Source organism: Sorex araneus, chromosome 5 (genome assembly GCF_027595985.1).
Source record: "Sorex araneus isolate mSorAra2 chromosome 5, mSorAra2.pri, whole genome shotgun sequence".
NCBI classification, from domain to species: Eukaryota; Metazoa; Chordata; class Mammalia; order Eulipotyphla; family Soricidae; genus Sorex; species Sorex araneus.
In genome coordinates, this window is record NC_073306.1 from 22,302,358 (window position 1) to 22,323,883 (window position 21,526).

The 21,526-nt window shown below is 64.7% G+C and overlaps 1 protein-coding gene across 1 annotated transcript in view; it reads left to right on the forward strand.

Annotated features, from left to right (window-relative positions):
• GLIS1 (GLIS family zinc finger 1) overlaps nucleotides 1-21,526 on the forward strand; it is a 178,027-nt gene that overhangs the window by 142,820 nt on the left and 13,681 nt on the right. Inside the window, exons 5-6 of the mRNA XM_055139597.1 lie at nucleotides 15,819-15,980; nucleotides 19,181-19,291. Of these exons, the coding sequence (XP_054995572.1) occupies nucleotides 15,819-15,980; nucleotides 19,181-19,291 (273 nt within the window). The remainder of the gene's footprint in view (nucleotides 1-15,818; nucleotides 15,981-19,180; nucleotides 19,292-21,526) is intronic.

Consider the following 21,526-nt stretch of genomic DNA (forward strand, 5'->3'; position numbering starts at 1 on the left):
TGTATATGTGTGTGTGTGTGTGTGTTGAGATGCGAGTGAGCTTGGAGAGGTGCGGGATATGTGCTTATATATATCTGCATATATGGCAGAGGGGACTTTGAGAATGTTAAAGTATATTTTGTGCCATACGGGTATTTTTTTTAAATTTTATTTTGTGTGTGTATATTTTGTTTTGTTTCGTGGCCACACCCAGGAATCCTCAGGGCTTGCTCCAGGCTCTGTGCTCGGGGAAATCACATGAGGTGCCAGGGATGGTCCTGGGGTCAGCCAGCCGTGTGCAGGAGAAGTGCCTTAACCTTTATACTTGATCTCTCCAGCCCTGCCAATAAGCTTTTAATTGTGTGTGTATTGCATTGAGTGCTAGTCGTGTATATATTGTTGCATAAAGTGTTGTGTGTGTGTGTGTGTGTGTGTGTGTGTGAGTGTGGCGCAGAGCCCCACTGAGGGCAGAAAAGTCTTTCCCAGGCTGTGTGTGGACTCAGCAGCCCGTGACTCCCCTCCTGCAGTGCGCCGGCGGGTTGGAGGGTGTCTGGGACAGTTCCTTAGCGGGGCCTAGAGGGGTGACGGGTATTGGGGGTGGAGGTGTGGTATCCAGGGACAGTGGGAGCAGAGGCCAGGAAGCAGGGCGTCCACCCGGAAAGCAGGCGGCAGGGTGTGGGGGCTGGGCGTGGGAGGGGAGGGGCGGGCGTGGCTGCTCTCGGGAGGGTGTGGGTGGGGAGGGGCAGGTGTACCTGTTGGCATGGACAGCGGAGCTCGAGTACTCTGGGAAGTGCTCACAGGGGCCTGGGGCCCCGCCCTAGTGCCAGGCTCCAGCTACCCCCCCACCCCCGCTGCTGACGCCCCCCTCCCAGCACCCAGGATCGAGATTGTTCCCCACCTGACGGGTGAGAGCCCCGGCTAGGAGTAGGAATCGCCTGGGCTCTCCTGGCGGGAGGCTGAGGGTGGACACCAGTGTGCGAAGGCCACTGCTGCCCACCCACGTGGTGCTTGTCTGGGCCTTGGGGAGCTGAGCGCCGGGGGCTGCCTGGGAAGAAGCCCCTTCCCGGCACCCCGGAGGGCAGGAGCTTTGCGTTTCTTAGGCGGAAGTGACCAATCCCAGGACGGAAGTCTCAGAGCCAAACCGCGGGAGCAGCCGGTTCCCAGCCCGCCGTGCAGACGCTCTCCCCGGCCTGTCCGCGCTGTGCTGGTCTGGGGGGGCGCTTGCCCTGCTCGGGTCACCCCGCTGCGCCGTTGCTGTGGACGCAGAAGGAGCCGGGAGCACTGTGCAGCTGCGTCTGCCCCGCGCAGGAGGCGCCAGGCTCTCCCGGCCCCAGCGGGCACTTGGTGTCACCACCGGCCCGCGGGTTCTCCTGCCCAGCGCGTCTCTGGGGCTCCATGGCAGGCTCTTGGCTTCCCCGCGGTTCCGTAGTCTTGGGAGCAGATGGGGTCCGGGTGGGGCCAGCGCGCTCACTGCTGAGCTTCCTCTGTACCCAAGACAGACTCTGGGGAGGGGCCCGGGGGACCCGCATCCAAGTCCAGGATCTTCCAGGAAAAGAATCCCCCTCCAGCCCTGCTGAGCTCCGAGGAACGGAATCCTTCCTGAATAAACGCAACCCAGGACCCCGGGGGCTGGCAGAGGGGGGCAGAAAGCCTCAGAAGGTGGGCATGGCTGCCCCCGGAGACCCTTAGCAGAGCCAGGTTCCCTGGAGAGGGTCCACAGCAGCCCCAAGGGGCACCACCCCCAGGGGCGTCCCCTTATGGCCCAGAACTTCCACTCTGCCTGGACAGGATTCCTGCGCGTGACTCTGTTTGCTCATCTGTATTATGGGTGCAATGTTAGCCACATACACTCACAGCAGCCTCGTGGTACAGGTGGGATGAGAGCTCTAAAGACTCGAGACAGCTGCAGTCACTCTCGCTGTTGCTGCTTCCGCTCAAACGTGACATGGCTCCTACAATCCCGCGCTGCCATGGCCTTGCCCCTTCTAAGAGTGTGCGCACCACCCTCACCACTCGGTCGTGAGAAGGGCACAGCCCGACTTGGCTGCTGAGCGCAGGCCTGCACAGCCCTTCTCTGAAGCTGGATGGATGGGAGGGTGTTTCCCATCACTGGCCTCCCCCCGAAGGCCCCTCAGAGCCACCAGGCCCAACAGTTCTACAGCCCCAGGATGCCCCTGGCCATGACTGTGGGAAATGACCGTGTCTGCGGGGATGTGAGAAGTGGGACCCTCCCCCACGGGGGAGGGCGGGCGGCGCTGCCTTAGCCTCGGTCCTGAGAACCCCCCCAACAGCTAAACGCTGAGTGACCCACGACCTCCTCGTTCAGCTGCTCCCTGTCTTCCCCCGACAGGCGAGAGGCCCGGCACGTGCAGTCACATGCGGGAGTGCGCACAGCAGCAGCTCCTGGCAACCAGGAAGCGGGGGCTGGTTGAACGGCTGAGTCGAGGGTCCTGTCTGTCCCAGGAGCTGTCACTTCTCCGTGGAAAGGAGGGGCCGAGGCGTGTTCGGCTGGGGGAACCCACCAGTGCTAGGCCAGAAACCAGAGGCTCCCACCATGGAATGGAAGGTTCTTCTTATGCCAAGTGTCAGGAAGAGAAGAAAAAACTCTAGAAATATATATATATATATATATATATATATATATATTAGCACTTGGTGAGCGCCCGGGGCTCAGCGAGATGGAGGGACAGGAGTGCAGGGCTCCTTTGGAGGTCATGAAGACATTCTAACCTGGTTGCGGCAATAGTTGTGCAGAGCTCCAAGTGAGTAGGCCAGAGACCCCTGGACGGGGGCGGGTAGGCTTAGGTGAGTCACATCGCAGCAGAAGAGCTTCAGAAACAAAGATCTTACCAAAGGTACGGGCACGAGGCCCGCGGCGTGTGGGGTCTGCCTCCGCCCTGTGCCTGCTCTCGGGGCGGCCTCTCGCCTTGCCAGAGCAGGTCAGCACTGTCCAACTCCAGCAGGCCCAGGGGGCAGCTTCTGCCCGGCCAGCGTAGTGGCCGACGTGGAGGGGCTGGAGCGGGACCAACGCTAGCGCGATAGCACGGTCCAGCACACACAAGGGGCCTGGGGCAGGAGTCCGTCCCTCACACCACTGGCAACCAGGAAAGGACTGGGCCCGCACGGACGGAGGTCACGTGCAGACGGGGGCCGTTGGTGGCAAAGCAGAAGTTCCACGCTGGTGTGAGCAGGCGGGCCCGGGGCCCTTCCGTCTTGAGCCTCACTGGAGGAGAGCTGGGGTGAGGGAGCGGCTCTGCAGTCCCCTCGCCTTTATCTTATAGATGGGGAAACTGAGGCCTGGAGAGGGCAGTGGTAGCGTGGAAAGGAGGCAGTGCTGAGTGTCGGTCAAGCCTGTGTTCAAGCCCCACTACACCAGCCAGGGAGGGAGAGCGAGAGGAGCCGGGTGGGGGGAGAGCAGCGGCTCAGCCCCCCTTCAGCAGAGTGGCCCAGGCCGAGACACTACGGAGGCAGGCCACGGGGCGGAGACGCAGGAGCCACGTGGCCTGGATGCGCAGAAGTGAACATAGGAGCCACGTGCCTGGATGCACAGAGGTGAACATAGGAGCCACGTGGCCTGGACGCGCAGAAGTGAACATAGGAGCCACGTGGCCTGGACATGCAGAAGTGAACCTAGGAGCCACGTGGGCTGGACGCGCAGAGGTGAACATAGGAGCCACGTGGCCTGGACACGCAGAAGTGAACATAGGCCAAGGTTTTGTTTGCTTATCTCAGAAAACACGGGTCCCACCTCGCCTCTGTGTGCCGGGCGGGGTGCTCACTGCTGCCGCCTTGTGTCTCCAGAGGACCCGCTTGGGCTCCTGCCACTCCCGCCTGCTAGGAAGGGGCCTGTGACCCAGGAATATCTCTGTGCTCTGCAAACCCCTGGCCGCCCCGTGCTGGCTCCACAGTGAGGGGGAGACAGGGGAGAGGATTGGTCAGGCCCAGTCTGAATCCTGCCCTGGGCTTGGTTCCCAGAATGTTCTGAGTGCTTCCTCCAAAGATGGGAACATCTGAGTGGGGTGTGTCCATGGTCTCTGTCCACGACAGTCGCCCCATGGTCTGACCTTCCCTCCCTCCCCTCTCCTTCTTTCCTTCCTTCCATTTTGGGGCCTCCCCCCGTGGCCCAGCTGTGCTCAGAGCTTACTCCTGTTCTGTGCTCAGGCGTCATTCCTGGTGGAGCTTGGGGAACAGTACGCGGTGCCAGGGCTCAGCCCAGGCAGGTTGCACGGGACGCGCTCTGTCCTATCTCTCGGGCCTGGTCCCTGGTCTTTGACGTCCTTCACTCTGTGCCCTCAGAGTGTCACCACGTGGTCCCAGTGTATTCAGACAGATGCCGGCTCCGAGGGTTCATCACTGTCCCCGTCCCACGGGTGTGTCTGACATGGTCCGGCTCGGAGCACCCTGCCCCACTGGGATGGGGTGTCCAGGCCCTGAGACCCAGGGCCCGCCAAAGCCCCGTGCAGCGCCCTGGAGGGGCCTGGACCCCCCACCCTCCGCACGGCACCGCGCGCAGACAAGCAGCCAGAGGCGCCGCCGGAGAAGCGGGATGCAGGGAGTGGGGCCGCCGAGGCAGGAGACGGCCCCTCTCTGCACGCACACAGGGCAGCGCTCTGTACCAGCGCGTGTTTTCCAGGCCCTTCCCTGTGTCGCCGTGTGCGGTAATGACCCCCCAGTCTCTGACCTGTGACCCCCCCATCTCTTCGCCTTGGCTCAGCAGAGCCCAGCGCTAGTGACGGTTCAGTAACTTGGTTTAGTTTTGCTGTTGTTGTTTTTCTGTGACCAGTAAATTGTGTCCTCTGGCTACAAGCACTTACTGAGTGAAGGAAGGAGGGAGGGAGGGAAGGAGAGAGAGAAGGGAGGGGGCCGGAAGAAAGGGAGGGGGAGTGGGAGGGAGGGAGGAGGAGGGCAGGACTGAATTCGTTGCCCTCGACCTGTGGTACAGGGGAGAGCCAGGCTCGGAATCTTCCCAGGCGCCGTCGTAGAGCCAGGAGCCGCCGTCTCATCCTTTCCCTAGCCTTCTAAGCCTCAGTTTCCCTGTCTCAGGGGCTGGTGAGGCAATGGGCAGTGTCCCTGGGAGTTGATGCCAACTCTCCCCATCCTAGGTGGGTCCCAATAGATGCTGAGACACCCCCAGTCTCTGACCTATGACCCCCAGTCTCTGACCTGTGACCCCCGTGTCTGACCTGTGACCCCCAGTCTCTGACCCGTGACCCCCGTCTCTGACCGGTGACCCCCAGTCTCCAACTTGTGACCCCCCCAGTCTCCGATCTGTGACCTCCTCTAGTCTCCAACCTGTGACCCCCAGTGTCCAACCTATGACCCCCCAGTCTCCGACCTGTGACCCCCCCATCCCGTCGCTGCCCCACAGAGGTGTTAATTGCTCAGAGCAGTTTCTGGTCGTGGCAGGGTCTGGGTCTGGGCGTGCACAGGGCACTGTGCCCTGAACAGGAGCACAGAGTCTGGCCGAAGGAGCCCAAGCTGGTGGGGACAGGGAGGTGGCCTGAAGGGCTGGGGCCACGCGTCCCCCTTGGGCACGTGGTCCCCGGCACCACAGGGAGCAGCCCCCGACTGGAGTCGCCCTGAATGGCCCCCAGGTACAGCCCGAAGCCAGGAAAACAGAAACAGAGACCATCATCCAGCTGGAGGGGCAGGGCAGGCTCAGGAACGTTCTGGAAGCCCTGCCCTCTGCCCTCCATGCAGGCTGCCTCCATGCCCCCCGAGGGAGCTGGGCAGCTGGGCACTCCTGCACAGAGGAGCCGTGCTGGCCACACGGCCTGGGGGACTCAGGAGCCACTGCCGGGTGCTGGGGCTGAGTGAGGTGGCAGGCAGGGGCCGGGGCAGGAGGGGCTTCCCGTGGTGGATGGTGACATGGTAACAGGCAAGCCTGACCTCTGGGCCCGCCAGCTGCAGCTGAGTGATGGATGGCGAGCCAGCGTGGGTGGGGTCAGGGAGGCCGTGGGGACAGTGGCCAGATGGGCATGTCCAGGGCCCCCCCCCGCATGGGGCAGGTGCCATGGAAGGCCGCCCTGGGCCCCGGGACCCCCCTCACCTCTCTTGGGACAGGGCCATTGGCTCAGCCTGGGGCCCTCCAGGGGCCCCGTGCAAGGCCACACGTGTGCGTCCTGGAATGTGCCGGTGCCCGCGTGGGCGCGGGAGGGCTCAGCACAATGGCATCTGTCCCCTCTTGTCCCTCCTAAACGTAGAAGCCAGCACTCGATGCTTTAATTTTACGTGATTCTTGACATAATGCTAATGAGTTCCAGGCTCCGCTCCCGCACGCCCAGCCCGGCCAGGGCCTCGCGCAGCCGCCTTCCTGCCACCTCACATGGCTGCCGTCGTCCCGTTTCCCTGGGGGCTCTTTGGTGGGGCGGCCACGACTCGATTCTCTCCTGCCCAGAAGACAGAAGGAGCCCTCGCGTGTGGCCCGCCGACCCGGCCCGCGAGGGCCCTGCTCCCCCTCTGAGCCCGGAGCGCCCCGGAGGGGGGTATGGTGCTCCTCTGCACCCCCACGGTGCCTCTTGCACCTGTGTGGGGCTGAGAGCGGGGGCCTGGGGGTCTCTGGGAGCCAGAAGCCAGCGGGCAGCGGCCACTAACGTTCTTTCCTGGAGAGGTGGAACCTCCTCTCTCTGGCCTCAGTCTTGCCTTTCCGGGAGCAGCTGGCTTCGAGGTCTCTGGCCCCTCTGCTTCTGGCGGGGCCCAGGCGTGGCCCCAGACTCAGGGCGGCCTCAGTCACCGCTGCCCCCTGGGGCCCAGGACCTTGGCTGTTCACTGTCTGTGATGGAGACGGACGCAGCATTTTACACCCGGGGGCCACAGAGGGGCTGAAGGTGGGGGCAGGAAAGGTGCCCGGGGGCGCCCCCGTGGCAGTGGCCCTTCCCGAGCCATCCCTGATCTCGGTGTCGACTTTGCCCCGAAGCTGCTTCCTGTCTGCAGCGCTGGTCTGTGGACGGGCAGACCTCGGCCTCTGCCCGCCTCTGCCCGGCTGTCCGTGGGCGTGTCCGAGCACGGGTGCAGCGTCCCGGCAGGCTTGTCCATCTGGAGGGTGGCCCAGGTCCACTGCGTCCACCCCAGGAGGCTGAGGCCCAGCGCGGGGTGTGTGTGGCGGGGGGGGGGGCGGGAACTGGGGGCCCCTGGGAATGTGTCAGCGCCTCCAGGGCTTGGCCAGGATGAAGGGCAGGGCCCGAGCCTGCCCACACGTGAGGAGTCCGCTCCCCGCGTGTCTGCTCCCCTTCGGGGCAGGGTCCCGGCGAGGCCTCCAGCTCCCCCCGGGTGCCTGTCCCTGTCCCCACGCTCCCGTCTAGAGGCTGGTGGGTGGGGGCTTTGTCCTCCCGCTGCAGCGGGAAGGGCTGTGTGTACCGACCCAGGTGGCACTCGGCAATGGGGGGGCTTCGGGGGGAAAGGCTTCCCCACACTCCTGTGGTCTGCCCTGAGACTGGGCCACTGGGGACAGGGACTGGCCCAGACACACTGGCCCTGGCGTCCCCCACGGCCCCACGAGCAAGGCGCCCCTTTAGAGCCAAGAGCATGGCGTGCAGGGGCCCAGGGGGGGGGGCATGTGGCCAGGCCTGCCTGTCCTTCCGGCACGTCCTCAGTCTCCCAGCTGCGGGACGACAGACAACCCCTCCACTGTCAGTGCCTCAGTTTACCCCTCTGAGGCGCTGCCTCTCACAGGGTGCTGTGCGGCAGTGGTAGGAGCTGGTGAGCAGACCGAGCCCCCAGAAGGTGGCCTGTTCCCGCGTCTCCCAGCTCCAGGGTCAAGTCTGGGGGCAGGGTTGGGGGGCTGTGCGTGTGTTTGTGTGTGTGTGTGCCTGTGTCCATGTGTGTCTTTGTGTGCTCATCTGTGTGTGTCTATGCGTGTGTCACTGTATGTTGATCTGTGTGCCCATGCATGTATCTGTGTATGTATTTGAGTTTGTGTGTCTATGTGTATTATGTGTCTCTGTGTGTTTGTACGTTTCTGTGTGTCTGTGTGTCTGTGTCTGTGTCTGTGTGTTTGTACGTTTATGTGTGTATCTGTGTGTTTCTATGTCTCTATGCATATCTGTGTGTCTGTGTCTGTGTGTTTGTATGTTTCTATGTGTCTGTGTGTTTTTATGTTTCTGTGTGTGTCTGTGTGCTTCTATGTCTCTATGCATGTCTGTGTGTCTGTGTCTGTGTGTCTGTGCATGTTGACATGTGTCTGTCTCTGTGTGCGTGTGTCTGTGTGTGTGTGTGGTTGCTTCTCTGACCTGCAGCTCCTCTCCTTCCCTCCATGTCATTAAGCCTCCCCCCCACCACCCCAGCAGTGGGAGGAGGCTGTGGGGAGCGGCAGCCTGACCCCACTGGAGGGGGCCCTCAGACCTCAGAGGCCAACCCCAGACCTGCCCATGGGTGCCTCGGTCAGTGTGGGGACAGGTCAGCCTGCCTGGCCGTCCCCCAGCCTCTGGGCAGGCCCACCCCGACTCAGGCCTGCTGGGTCCCGGAAGTGGGAGCTGTGGACAGAATCTGGGGCCGTCCCAGCCCCGGAGCTTCTTCAGATGCTAAGAAGGCCCCCGGCCCCCAGAGCCTCGATGGTACCCGCTGCCCCCGGCACTGGTGCGGAGTGGGGGCTTGAGAAGGTGGGCCCGAAGCCACAGGCTCGTCTATACCGCAGGTGCCAGAAGCAACACCCCACTGTATGGCGAGAGCTTGGAGGTTTGCGGGTGTTGGGAGGAGGCGGACACGGGTCCAAGCCTCAGGCTCGTGGGCAGATGCCCAACATGTGGGCGCATGCTCGGGGATGCCTGGAGAGGGCGCGAGGGCGCGGGTGCAGGGAGGAGCGGGGGCCAGAGAGGAGCTTTCGTGTTGGGGGTCCTGCTCCCTCCCGGCTGTGTCCCCCCCCACGGAGCCCCACGTCTCCCGAGGCTCCTGCCAGGGCAGCGGCTATAGGCGTGACCCCAGGACTCTGCGTGTCAACATGGACATGGGGTCGGGGGAGACGCAGGCCTGGCTCGGCCCCGGGCGGCAGGAGGTCGGTGGGCCCTGAGCAAGGCTGGGCCCCGGCGGGCGCGGCAGAGACTGCGGCCAACCTAGAGGGACGGGGAGTTTCCACAGACAAATACGGGAACCTGGAGGGCAGGGGAGACGCAGGGGCGAAGGGCTCGAGGCAGGACCCCGAGGACGTGGTGAGAGCGTGCAGAAGGGGAGTGGGCCTGATTGTCTGTCCTGGAGTTCTTGCTGACCACGTGTGCCCAGAGCACGCCAGGCCAGACCTCACAGGAAATCAGGAGATACAGTGGCCAGCCCCTCCCACCCCAGCAACATGGGAAGAGGATGTGTGGGCACAAGAGGCCGTAGAGGAGAGGCTGGGTAGACACACCAAGCCACGGAGAGAGGGACAGTGGAGCACTCCCAGTGTAGGGGAGTTGTGTGGGCACGCCCAGCCACAGGGAGAGGGTGTGCGGGTACGTGCAGCCATGGGGAGAGGGTATATGGGCATGTCCAGCCACGGGGAGAGGGTGTGAGGCGCGCCCAGCCACGGGGAGAGGGTGTGGGGAACGCCCAGCCACGGGGAGAGGGTATATGGGCACGCCCAACCACGGGGAGAGGGTGTGAGGTACGCCCAGCCACGGGGAGAGGGTGTGTGGGCACGCCCGGCCACGGGGAGAGGGTATATGGGCACGCCCAACCACGGGGAGAGAGTGTGAGGCACGCCCAACCACGGGGAGAGGGTGTGAGGCACGCCCAGCCATAGGGAGAGGGTGTGAGGCATGCCCAGCCATGGGGAGAGGGTGTGAGGCACGCCCAGCCACGGGGAGAGGGTGTGAGGCATGCCCAGCCATGGGGAGAGGGTGTGAGGCATGCCCAGCCATGGGGAGAGGGTGTGAGGCATGCCCAGCCACGGGGAGAAGGTGTATGGGCATGCCCAGCCACGGGGAGTGGGTGTAAGCCCTGTCTTTCTCCCAGCTCCGTGAGGACGCCTTGTCCGGGGGGTGCAGGCCAGTCTCACCCTGCGTGTGGCTCTGTGCAGCTGGTGTTCAGTTGTGGGTGTTGTGCGCTGTGCCGTGGGCGGGGTCTGGGGCCTGGGCGTCCTGTGTGTGTGAGCATATGTGTGCAGGCCTGTGTGTCTCTTGACATGAGTCCTGGTCTGTGTGTAAGCATGCACACACGTGTGTCCAGCTCTGTGTCGGTGTCTTGGCGTGTACCGGCCATTGAGGAAGCCCGTTGCTTTCTGCTGGCCCAGCCCAGCCTCTGCCCTCCCCAAGGCTGCGGCCACGGTGCAGCGCCCCGTGGTGTGCGGGCTCCGCCCGCTGTGGGGGTCCCTCCTGCCGAGAAGGCCAGCCTGGAGTCTTCTCTGCGGCCGTGGTGAGGAGGGAGGCGGGGTCTGCGGCCCTCCATGGGAGCCCCCAGGGGCGGGTGCCCCTCCCGGGCAGTGTCCCCGCCCCCGCCTGCGGTGCCCTCCCCCACCCACCAGCCTCGCTCTCGGGGTGGTGGAGACAGAGCCCCTCTCTGAGCCCCCCAGGGCGGGCATGTGTCCGGTGCAGCAGGGGTGTGCAGACTGATTCAGGAAAGAAGATCAGACTTGGGGTGCGGGTCAGGGGCCCTGCGGTTGTGATGGTGACTGTCATGGCCACCGCCGGCGCTATACGGTCCGCATGTCCATCCAAGCTGGGTGTGACCGTTCAGGGCCCCCTCCCCCCCAGGAGTCCCTCCACCCACCCCTCCCCATCCTGCCCCCTCTCCCCCACCAAGACCGCCAGTGCTCGGGGCTCCAGGGAGCCTCATCCCGCGTGGACACCCCGGGACTGGTGGGACTGCGGCCAGCAGGCTGCCGGGCTGAGGGTGGATGTCCGCTTCCGGCCGGCCGGCCTCTCACACTGGCCAAGTGTCGGCGTCTCGGGGAAGGACCTGGAGCAGTGTGCGGTCGTCCCGCCTGAATCGTTGCTGGGGAGTAAGCTAAGAGTTCGTGCCAGGAGGGGAGGCCGGTGCCCGCGCGGCCGGCCAGGCTCCTGACACCCAGTGTATCCTGCCCTCAAACCAGAACCCTGTCTGTTTAGAAGCAGGTCAAAGCAAAGGCCGAAGCTGGGGGCGTTTCTCCCCTGCCCCGCCCCGTTCCCCCAAACCTCCTCCTCATGCTCGTGTCCGAGCCCGAGAGCCGGGCCCTGCTGGCCGCGGGGAAGGAGCTCGGCACTCCCCGCCGCCCTGCTCGCCAGTGCCAGCCGGGACCCCCTCCCCCGACGCCGTGGAAGGGCTGTTGCTCATGGCAGAGGAGGGAAGTGAGGACAGAGGTGGGGCCGGGGGACTGCCTGAGTCTGTGGCTGTCCACGGCGAACCGCACCGTCCTGCCCACGGGACTCCATGGCACTCGGGCCTGGCTCCTTCCCCGGGGCCAGAGGGAGCACCGGGGGCCACAATGCGGGTGTCGGGGGCACCCGGAACCATCGCTTTGGCTCAGAGAGGGCAGTTGCCGAGGGGGCTCGGCCCAGCGCTGCAGGCTCTCGGGCCGGGTGCCTGTGGGTTCCCGGGCAGGGCCAGCACCTGCAGCGTCCTGGGGCAGGGCCCCGCGGGGAAGGCAGGGCCGCTCCCGCAGCCCTGTGCCCCCCGCCCCGGCTTGGGTGCTGCTCAGAGCAGTAATGGGATGCAGGGGACTTTTTCCAATTAGGTTCTGATTTCCCCCTGCCTGTTACTATAAAACACCAGCTGGTCTCGGGCTTCACGGTTCCTGGGGTATTTTCCCCCGTTATTTTAATCTTCCTCCGTAACGCGCCCCACATGTGGGACGGAGCCTGTCAAGGCCGCACTGCACGGGCCCAGCTTTCTTCTCCACTGCATCTCCTTTCTGTGGGTGGATCTCCGCTCTCCGCGGGGCTGGGGTGGGGGGGCGGCTTCTCCCGGGCCCGGGATTGGGGTGCGGGAGGCGGTGGCCTGCTGGGACCCTGGCGGGCTCCGCGGCACGGGGGCGGGGGCGGCCAGGGCGGTGAGAGGTGAGAGGCTCTCACAGGCCGACTTGCACCTCGGCCAGACCGCAGACCACATCCCAGCTCTGCCGCAGCCAGGCCCGTCACCTTCCCGCGGCTCCGTCTCCCCACCAGCACACGGGGCTGGACAGGCACCTCCACCGTGGGGCAGGCTGTGACGGTCACCTGCCAGGGGGCCCAGGATCACCCGGAAATGCTCGTCAGCCTGAATCTGGCACCGTGGCGTCCAGGAAGCACCAGGGTGCCTCTGAGGACCCCAGCCCCCACGCTGCCATCCCTCAGAGGCAGAGTGGAGCGGGGGCTGGCCCCTTACCCCCTGGCCGGGGCTGGGGCTGTGTGACCCCTCTCTGTGCTCAGGGTTGCTCCCCGGGAGCCGAGCCTGGGCTGCTCTGGGCACACAGAAGAGCCTGTACGCGGGTGTGGCCCGAACCCGGGCTTCTGGTGAGGAGTCTGGGGATGCAGGGGACTCTGCTGGGTGCCCTGCTTGCCTGCCTGGGTCCTGGCCACTCGGACGCCTGGACACTGTGGTGGTGGTGCAGCCCCTCAGGGCACCTCGCACGGGGGCTTTAGCAGGACTGCAGCGTCAGTGCCCTCCGGGTGCTGGGCCGGGATGTCCTGGGGAGGGGATGGCTGGGCAGGGGCTGGGCCGACCCCCGCCGGTGGCTGTTGAGAACAAGGGACCGGGAGCACCGGACAGGCAGCTGCAAATAGGCCCCATGTTTCCCCCAGACCTCTGGACATAGCCCTGACCTGGGGGTTCCTGCAACACCCCCTCGGCCCAGCCCAGTCCCGGGAGCAGCTTGTGGAGGCCTGTACACCCCACCCCCCGGAGGCACAGTCTGCAGCACGGCCCTGGGGACTTTGGGGGTTTCCAGGCAGATATGGCAGCTGGCAGGGGAGGGTGTGTCCCCGGGCAGACGTGCTCCGTGTGGGGACCCCCGTTTCTCACCACCCGTCAGTGGGACCCCAGCCTCTGCAGGAGCCCCAGCCCCATGCAGGCCCGAGGGAAGGCAGCGCAGTGTGCGAGCCGGGGCTACCTCTGACCCACCTGCTCGGGCCGGCCCAGGAGTCTGGAGCTGGTGGGCCGAGAGCAGTGTGAGAGATCGCTCATGCCTGAGCTGCACTGCACTGGGGGTCTGCTGTGCATCAGGGTATCTGCTGTGTACCTGGGGGTCTGCACTGCACCAGGGGTCTGCTGTGCATCGGGGTATCTGCTGTGTACCAGGGGGTCTGCAGTGCACTGGTCTGCAGTGCATCGAGGGTCTGCAGTGTCCAGGAGTTCTCAGTACACTGGGTGTCTGCAGTACACTGGGGGTCTGCAGTGTCCTGGGGGGTTGCAGTGCACAAGGGTGTCTGCTGTGTATCAGGGCGTCTGCTGTGTATCGGGGGTCTGCGGTGTACCAGGAGGGTCTGCATTGCACTGGGGGAGCCTGCAGTGTGCCTGGGGGTCTTCGGAGTGTGGGGGTGTCTTCAGTGTGGGGGGGTCTTCAGTGTGCAGGGGGTCTGCAGTGTCCTGGGGGCGGGGGTCTGCAGACGAGACATTGGGCGTATCAGGCCAAGCTGGACCATGGGCTTTGAGAAAACACTGGGATTCAGTTGTCGTGAGTTGGAGGGGGAGTGTCCTGCCCAGGAGGGCCGGGAGAGGGTGTGGGCTGGGAGGGGCACAGACCCACGGGGAGAGGGGGCACCCTCTGAGTCCTGGGCTCACCCACGGGGCTCCTGAGGCACCGAGACCCCCAGGCAGGAAGTCCCGGCCTGGGTGTGTCTGTTCAGTACCCCGCGTGTGTCCTGTGCAGGCCGGGGACAGAGGGGTCGGCTGCTGAGGGCCGACCTCACCTCTGCGCGCAGCTCAGCACCAGGCCAGTGCGGGGACGCGGTGGGGCCGACAGCGGGGCAGGGTGTGGCCAGCTGACTCCCCAGGCAGGTTTCCTTCTGCCGGACGCCCAGTGGCTGGGGGTGAAGCAGCACAGCCGAGGGGGCAGAGCACAGCCAGCCCCTGTGTCCGAGCAGGTCCCCCCACTGCCCGCCTCCAGCCTCACGTCTCCGGAGTCTGTGGCGCTTTTCTGTCGCCCACAGCCTTTCTGAGCGGGGACACTGAGCCTGCACTCCCCCGGGTGGGTAGACCCGCAGGAGCACACCCAGGGGAGTGGGAGCACAGCTGGGCAGCAGCACACCTGGGCATAACGGGAGCACACCTGGTGGAGCAGGAGCACACCTGGGTGTAACAGGAGCACACCTGGTGTAATGGGAGCATACTTGGGTGTAACGGGAGCACACCTGGTGTAATGGGAACACACCTGGTGTAATGGGAACACACCTGGGTGTAGTGGGAGTACACCTGCTATAACGGGAGCACACCTGGTGTAACAGGAACATACCTGGTATAACGGGAGCACACCTGGTGGAGCAGGAGCACACCTGGCGTAACGGGAGCACACCTGGGTGTAGTGGGAGCATACCTGCTGTAACAGGAGCACACCTGGTGTAACGGGAGCATACCTGGTGGAGCAGGAGCACACCTGGCGTAACGGGAGCATACCTGGTGGAGTGGGAGCACACCTGGGTTTCACAGGAGCACACCTGGTATAACAGGAGCACACCTGGGTGTAACAGGAACACAGCTGGTATAACGGGAACACACCTGGTGGAGCGGGAGCACCTGATCGAAGCGTGTGCCAGAGCGCTGGTCCTTCCGCCCTGTTCCCCGTGGGCACTGGGCCAGCAGAGGGACGAGCCCAGTGCAGGATTGAGGCCGCTGCCTCTGCCTACTGTTCTTCTCGCACTGGACTTGCAGAGCTGGGATTGGGGTTGTGCAGCTTCCTTCTGGGTGACGGGAGTGACACGCGGTTGCGAGGTGTGGCTGGGAGTCCACATGGCAGGGGTGGGTGCAGGGCTTGGATGCAGGGCTGGAAGGGCGGTGCCCTGTCTGGCCTCCTGGGTGACCTCGGGAAGGAGGGGAATGCCAGCTCAGGGGCAGGGCCTATGGGTGGAGCAGAACCTGGAGGAGGGGCTGTGGGGGGCTCTGCCCGGCCAGTCCCAACCAAACAGTGCCCACTTTCCAGTATGGAGCCAGGTGCGTGGTGGGCACTGGTCAGTTGGTCAGCCCAGAGGAATCGGGGATGCCAAGTATGCACACAGGCGATACAGGCACCAGTGTGGGTACCAACATGCACGTGGACTTGGGCAGTGATGTGGGCACCAGTGTGGGCATTAATGTCAGCATCAAATGGTGCCAATGTAGGCACGGACATGAGCACCGATGTGGGCACCGATGATTGCCATTAATGTCAGCTCGACGGGGGCTGCCAGTTGGGTACTTATGTAAACATTAATGTGAACAGTAATATGGACACGATGTGGACACTGATGTGGACACTGGTGTGGGCACTGTGTAAAGATTGACCTGTACACTGATGATGGACACTGATGTGGAAACTGATGTGGACACCAATATGGGCACCAACGTGGGCACCAGCGTGGGCGCTACTCACCCCCCCGCACTGCTGTGTGGCCCAGCTGCGCAGAGCCTGTGCGTGTTGGTGTCCATCCCTGGGGCCTTCAGACTAGCCCTGAGGGCGGCCGCCTTGTCTTGAAATTGTGGGCAGGGGAACCGGTCATGGTCCCAGGCCTCACCAGGCCAGGTCAGTCCCGGCCCCCAGCTGTGGGGGCTGGGGCTGTGCCCACACTTGGCCACACGGCCTCGCCCTTCCGACACCAGCCAAGACAGAAGCTTCTGGCCGGAGACTGCACGGCCCTGCCTGCCCACTTCTCACTGGGTGCATGTTCTTCTGGGCCCACCGGGTTTTCCAGAGAGAAACGGGGCCCTGGGCACTGCCTGGGGGCAGGCCGGGTGCAGGGTGGGGCCTGGGGGCGGCAGGCGCCCCTCACTCGCCTCTCCCACAGTTCGAAGGCTGCAGCAAGGCCTTCTCGCGGCTGGAGAACCTGAAGATCCACCTGCGGAGCCACACGGGCGAGAAGCCGTACCTGTGCCAGCACCCGGGCTGCCACAAGGCCTTCAGCAACTCCAGCGACCGCGCCAAGCACCAGCGCACCCACCTCGACACGGTAGGCGCCGGCAGCACGTCCTGCGGCCTCCAGCCCCCGAGATGGAGGTGACCCCCGTGTCCCGGTGTCAGCTGTGCTGCACGCGGGAGGAGGTGATAAGCTCTCACCTCCCTCGGAGAGGAACCTCACCGCCCCCCAGTCACGGCCCCCGTGCTCCCCGGGTCACCCCAGAGCAGGCCGCTCTCGCCCTGCCTGGCCACCAGCTCTGTCCTGAGCACTGGGGGGTCCCGAGGAGGCTGCCTGTGCGTCCTCCTCTCCCCGGCCTTCCGTTCGAGGCATCCCGAGGGCCCCTCCCCCAGGCCCTCTCCTGAGCCCCCTCCCACCTCTCTCTCTTCTTCCCGCCAGTGTTCGGGTGCTGCCAGGAGTGGGCTGGGTGACCTGAGCGGCCCAGCGGCCACTCGCAGAGGGCGGAGCTCGAGTCTCTGGGCCTTTCCGGGAGGACCTGGCAGGGCTGAGCTGCGGGGGGGGGCAACCTCCGCAGAGACGGGGGCAGGGGCCATTGAGGAAGCCTCGTTTGGGGGGTGCTGCTCTCTCGCTTCCCCATTCCCCACCCTGGGTGAGCCGGTGAGGGTCAGGCAGGGCCAGGCCTTATAGGGCCCCTGGGGGGCCATGAGGGGTCCCCCCGACGCCCCTCCCTGCCTCACCCCGGGGCAGTGAGGAGGGGCTCCAGTGACGCCCCTTCCTTGCCAGCACGGAGCAGTGGCCCCAGTTGTGTCCCCTGGCGTGTCCCCCAGGCCTCTGGGGTCGGCCCCCCTGGGTTAGCCGCTCCCTGTGCGTTTCAGGACAGGCCCCAGAGCGTCAGGCCTCGGCCCTCTGGGCCCTGAAGGAGCCCGGGGTTGTCTCGGTCTCCCTCTCCCCCAAGGCCAGGCAGGGGCGTGGGGTAGGGGCGTGGGCAGCACCAAGCCCAGCCCACTGACTCCCAGCCCACGGAAACCCCGCAGGCAGCCCTGGGCACCGGGCGCCTGGCCAGGCCCCACCCTGTCACCCCGACAGCAGCTTCTTCCCAGGCAGGAGAGTCCGATGGGCGGGCCAGAGAGAACCTGCCGGGCTCCAGGCCTTCGGGCTCCTGGGCCCGTGTCCTCAGGCACCGCCCAGAGGCAGCAGTAGGGTGTCCCGGTCCCACAGTCCCCACAGCAGGCCCAACCCTCCTTCCTGTCGACTGGCCAACGGCTTCCGCAGAGGGGCGGCTCTGTCTCACTGCCCTGCTCCAGCCTCAGTTTCCCCATCTGCTGGTAGAGTGTCGTTGGCCTCCTTTGCCCGCCTCACTGGATGGCTCTGGGCTACGTGGAAGCCGCCAGCAGGGCAGTGAGTGCCCCTGCCCGCCTGGAGCCTGGGGGCTGAGCTGCGGGGGGGGGCAACCTCGGCACCTCAGGGGTCCCAGGGAGCCAGGCTGGAGAAATGTCCGCACCCATCAGGCCCCGAGGAACAAACAGAAGTGGGCCGAGGCCTGCCTCCCGGGCTGTGTGTTTGCTCAGGGGCAAAGGCGCAAAGGCACAGGGTTCGAATCAGTGTGCCTGGGACAGGGAGTGGGGTGAGGCAGGGCAGGAGAAAGACGTGTGTGTGTGTGTGTGTGTGTGTGTGTGTGAGAGAGAGAGAGAGAGATTGTATATGACTGTGAGTGTGCGTGTCTGAGTGTGTGTATACATTGTGTATGTGTGAATGTGTTTATGTATGTATGAGAGTATATATTGTGTGAAAGCGTGCGTGAAAGAGAATATATGTGAGTGTGTATGTAAGAGTATGTGTGTGAGAGAGTATTATGTGAGTGTGTGTAAAAGTATTGTTAGTGTCTGAGAGTGTGTGTCTGAGAGGATATGTGTATGTGAGAGAGACAGGGTTGTGTGAATGTATGTGAGTGTATGTGTGTTTGTGTATGTGTGTGAGTGTGTGCTTGTGTGTATGAGCATGTGAGTGTACGAGTGTGTGAGTGTGTATAGTTGTGTGAGTGTGTTTGTGTGTATAAGTGTAAGAGTGTGAGTGTATAGGTTTGTGAGTGTGCTTGTGAGTGTCTGTGAGTGTGTGAATGTGAGTGTGTAGGTTTGTGAGTTTGTGCTTGTGAGTGTATGAGCATGTGTATTTGAGTGTATGTAGGCGTGTGTGTATGAGTGTGAGAGTGCGTGTGTGAGTGTGAGTGTGTAGATTTGTGAGTGCTTGTGAGTGTGTGTGAGTGTGTGAATGTGTGAGTGTGTGGATTTGTGAGTTTGTGCTTGTGAGTGTATGAGCATGTGTGTTTGAGTGCATGTAGGCATGTGTGTATGAGTGTGAGAGTGTGCATGTGTATAGGTTTGTGTGTGTATGAGTGTGAGAGTGTGCATGTGTGAGTGTGTATAGGCGTGTGTGTGTATGAGTGTGAGTGTGCATGTGTGTGTTTAGGTTTGTGTGTGTATGAGTGTATGAGTGTGAGAGTGTGTGTGTGTATAGGTTTGTGTGTGTGTGTGAGTGTGGGTGTTGTGTGAGGTGTGGGAGACTGGGGCGGGGCATGTCTCGGGCGGCCTTCTGCCTCTCCCACGCCTTCCTGCGCACCGCAGCTTCTCACCGCGCTGTCTCTCTCTCTCTCTGCTCTCTGGTCCCCTAACCGGGCAACTCTCCGTGGCAGAACCAAGGTACGGTCCTCTCCTTCCGCCCCACTGAGGTCAGTCAGGGCAGCCCACCTGGGCGTGCGTGACGGGGACGCTGGCGTCGGCTCCCTGCTCACCCTCAGGAGCTCCCCGAGGCCAGAGGGCCCTGGGTCCGAGTTTGCAGGCGCAGGCGGCAGGACGTGGGGGCGGGAGGGGAGGGGTGCGGGGTGAAGGTTCCAGCAGGCTCTGCTGGTGGGTGGAGCGGCACCCGGCAGGGACGGACGGGCGAGGACGGGCCACCCTGCGTCACAGGCCCGGTGTGCCTGAGGGGCCAGCACCACCATCTCTGTTGGGATGGCCCCGAGTGAGGGGAGACTGAGCCCCTAAGCAGGGTGGGTCACACCGCCTTGCACGGGCCGGGCCGGGCTGGCGCCTGTGTCTGGGGTCCTTGTTTGCTGCCCCCTCTCCCTGTCCGCACACACCCCCCTCAGCTGGGCAGAGCAGGGGGCGCTGCGGGGGACAAGGGAGACAGAGCCCCCCGCGCCCCCCAGGGCTGCTGAGCGGGACCCTCCTGGCGGGGCTGGGGAGGGCTCGGGGGTCCCCCCCGGCCGCGCCCCCCGTCACCGCCTGCTCTCCTCGCAGAAGCCCTACGCCTGCCAGATCCCCGGCTGCTCCAAGCGCTACACGGACCCCAGCTCCCTGCGCAAGCACGTCAAGGCCCACTCGGCCAAGGAGCAGCAGGTGCGGAAGAAGGTGAGGCGCCCGGCCCCACCCCGAACACCCCCGGCCTGGGGTCACTTCCAGGCCCCGCCAGGTTGCTCTGCGTCCACCCTGTGGCTTGGTCCCCAGCCGGGCCAGGGCTCCCTCCCCGTGCTTATGGAGCCAAGGGTGCCCAGCCTGCAGGGGACAGACACCAGGCCTCCCGGGCCCTGGCCTCGGCTCAGCCCCGTGCACTGCTCTCTGCGGCCAGAGGGGGCGCTGCGGGGCAGCCTGAAGGCTGTGGGGAGGGGTCCCAAGCCCAGAATATGGGACAGGAGCTGGGCCAGAGCTCCGGACAAGCAGGTAAGGAAGGAGTGAATTTGTCCAGTGGCGCTGACCAAGGGAACCCGAGTGGACAGTGCTGGCCACTGTGGGGACAGTGGACACCTGCCCGGCCTAAGCGGAGCACGATAAGCCCCAGCCCTGCCCCAGAGTGGGGCCAGTGACCGGTGGACAGTGCAGCTCTCTGGGGGCTCTGAGGCAGGGTGGACAGGCTGCTCTGGACGATGACCAGGGTTTGAGGGCGGGGAGAGCAGGAGAGAGGGTGGGGGCTTCTGGGGTCTGCTGGGCTGGGCAGAGGGCGTGGTGGAGCTCCCCAGTGTCAGATGGGGGGGGGGGAACAGGCCAGAGGGCACCCCTGCTGGAGGACGAGGGGGCTGCAGGTGGGTCCCAGAGACAGCCAGGGCTGGCGGGGGGTCTGGGGAAGGGTCTGGCACTAGGAAGAGGAGGCCCAGCGGCCAGCCTAGGGTACCAGCACGACACGGGGGCAGAGGAAAGGAGCACGCACGTGTGTCCAGCCCTGCCCTGGAGCGGGTCGGCGGGAAGACGGCAGAGACAGATGGGAGGCCCCCCGCACGGGAAGACCTGCAGCAAGTGGGAGCCCCCGGGAACTGGGCGGCAGGAAGTCAGGCCAAGACCCCCGGTGCCCGCGAGCCCCACCATGGGAAGAGCATAGCACCCCCTCAGCAGGCGCAGCCCACTCCCCTCGCTCCATCCTGCCCCTCGCTCCATCCTGCAACAAAGAGGTGGGGACGGCCTGTGCCCCATTTTAGAGGTGCGGAGACTGAGGCTGCGCCGTCTGTGGGAGGGACGCAGCTGGGGTCCGGGCTGACTCTCTCCCACACTCAGGCGGTGGGGCCTGAGCTGAGCTCCATGCCAGGGCGGCTGCAGGCAGGGCAGGTGGTGCCATGGCGCCCGCCCGGCCCTGGTTTTCCCAGGCCCCGTGCTTGGCACGCGCAGCGCCCCAGGGACCCAGGACCCCAGACCTGCGAGCTCCCCGATAGCCGTCGGAGGTGGCGCGTGCGCCAGCGAGCAGCCCTCGTGCTGCGACAGGCCTTGGCAGCCGCGTCTCTGAGAATTAGAGACGCTTTTCCTCCCTGATTCCCCTCTCCGGCTGCTCTAATCCGTCACGTCGCGGTCTCGGGAACAGGCCCGGCCTTCACGTGCCAGGAACGTAATTGACATGGAAAACAGCTGCTGGGTCAGGTTGCCGAGCCCACAGGACCCCGGGCCTCCCCGAGTCGGGCCGCTGGCCCTTCCGGCCCAGAGACGGAACCCCCAGTGCCGCCCCCCACCCCCAGCGCCACACACCCTCCTCAGCGCCTGCCCCCTCTGGCCCGTGTGTCCCGGGGAGGGGCGCTTGGCCCAGCTGGGGGGTTCCCCGAACAAAGGGGTTCTTCCCCTCCACATGCAGGCCCTCCCCACATGCCCCCTCCCTGGCCCCTGGGAGGGCCGGGTCCTGCTGGGGGTAGGGGTGTCAGCTCACGCCCCTCTCCGCGGCCTCCACAGCCCACCATGAGCTGGAGTCTGTGAATCCGAGCAAAAACCCTGCTTGCCTGTTTATTCTGTTTGTCTTGTTGGGGGGCCACTCCTAGTGGGCTCAGGGCTGACTCCTGGCTCTGCACTCAGGGATCGCTCCTGGGGCTCCGGGGATACGCAGGGATGGAGACCAAGTCCTCTGTGTCATTGCTCTGGCCCTGATCTTGTGTTGTGCCATGGCCTCAGCTCACTCACTGTCTACTGTCCACACTGCACACTCACCCAGTGCTCGAAGTGGGCCCTGTTCACTGCACAGACGGAGGGGGGCACTGTACAGACAGTGGTCACTGCATGGATGGGGGGTCACTGCACAGATTGGGTCACTACACAGGTGGCGGTCACCGCACAGACAGGGGTCACTGCACAAATGGGGTCACCACACACAGGGGTCACCGTGCAGACGGGGGTCAC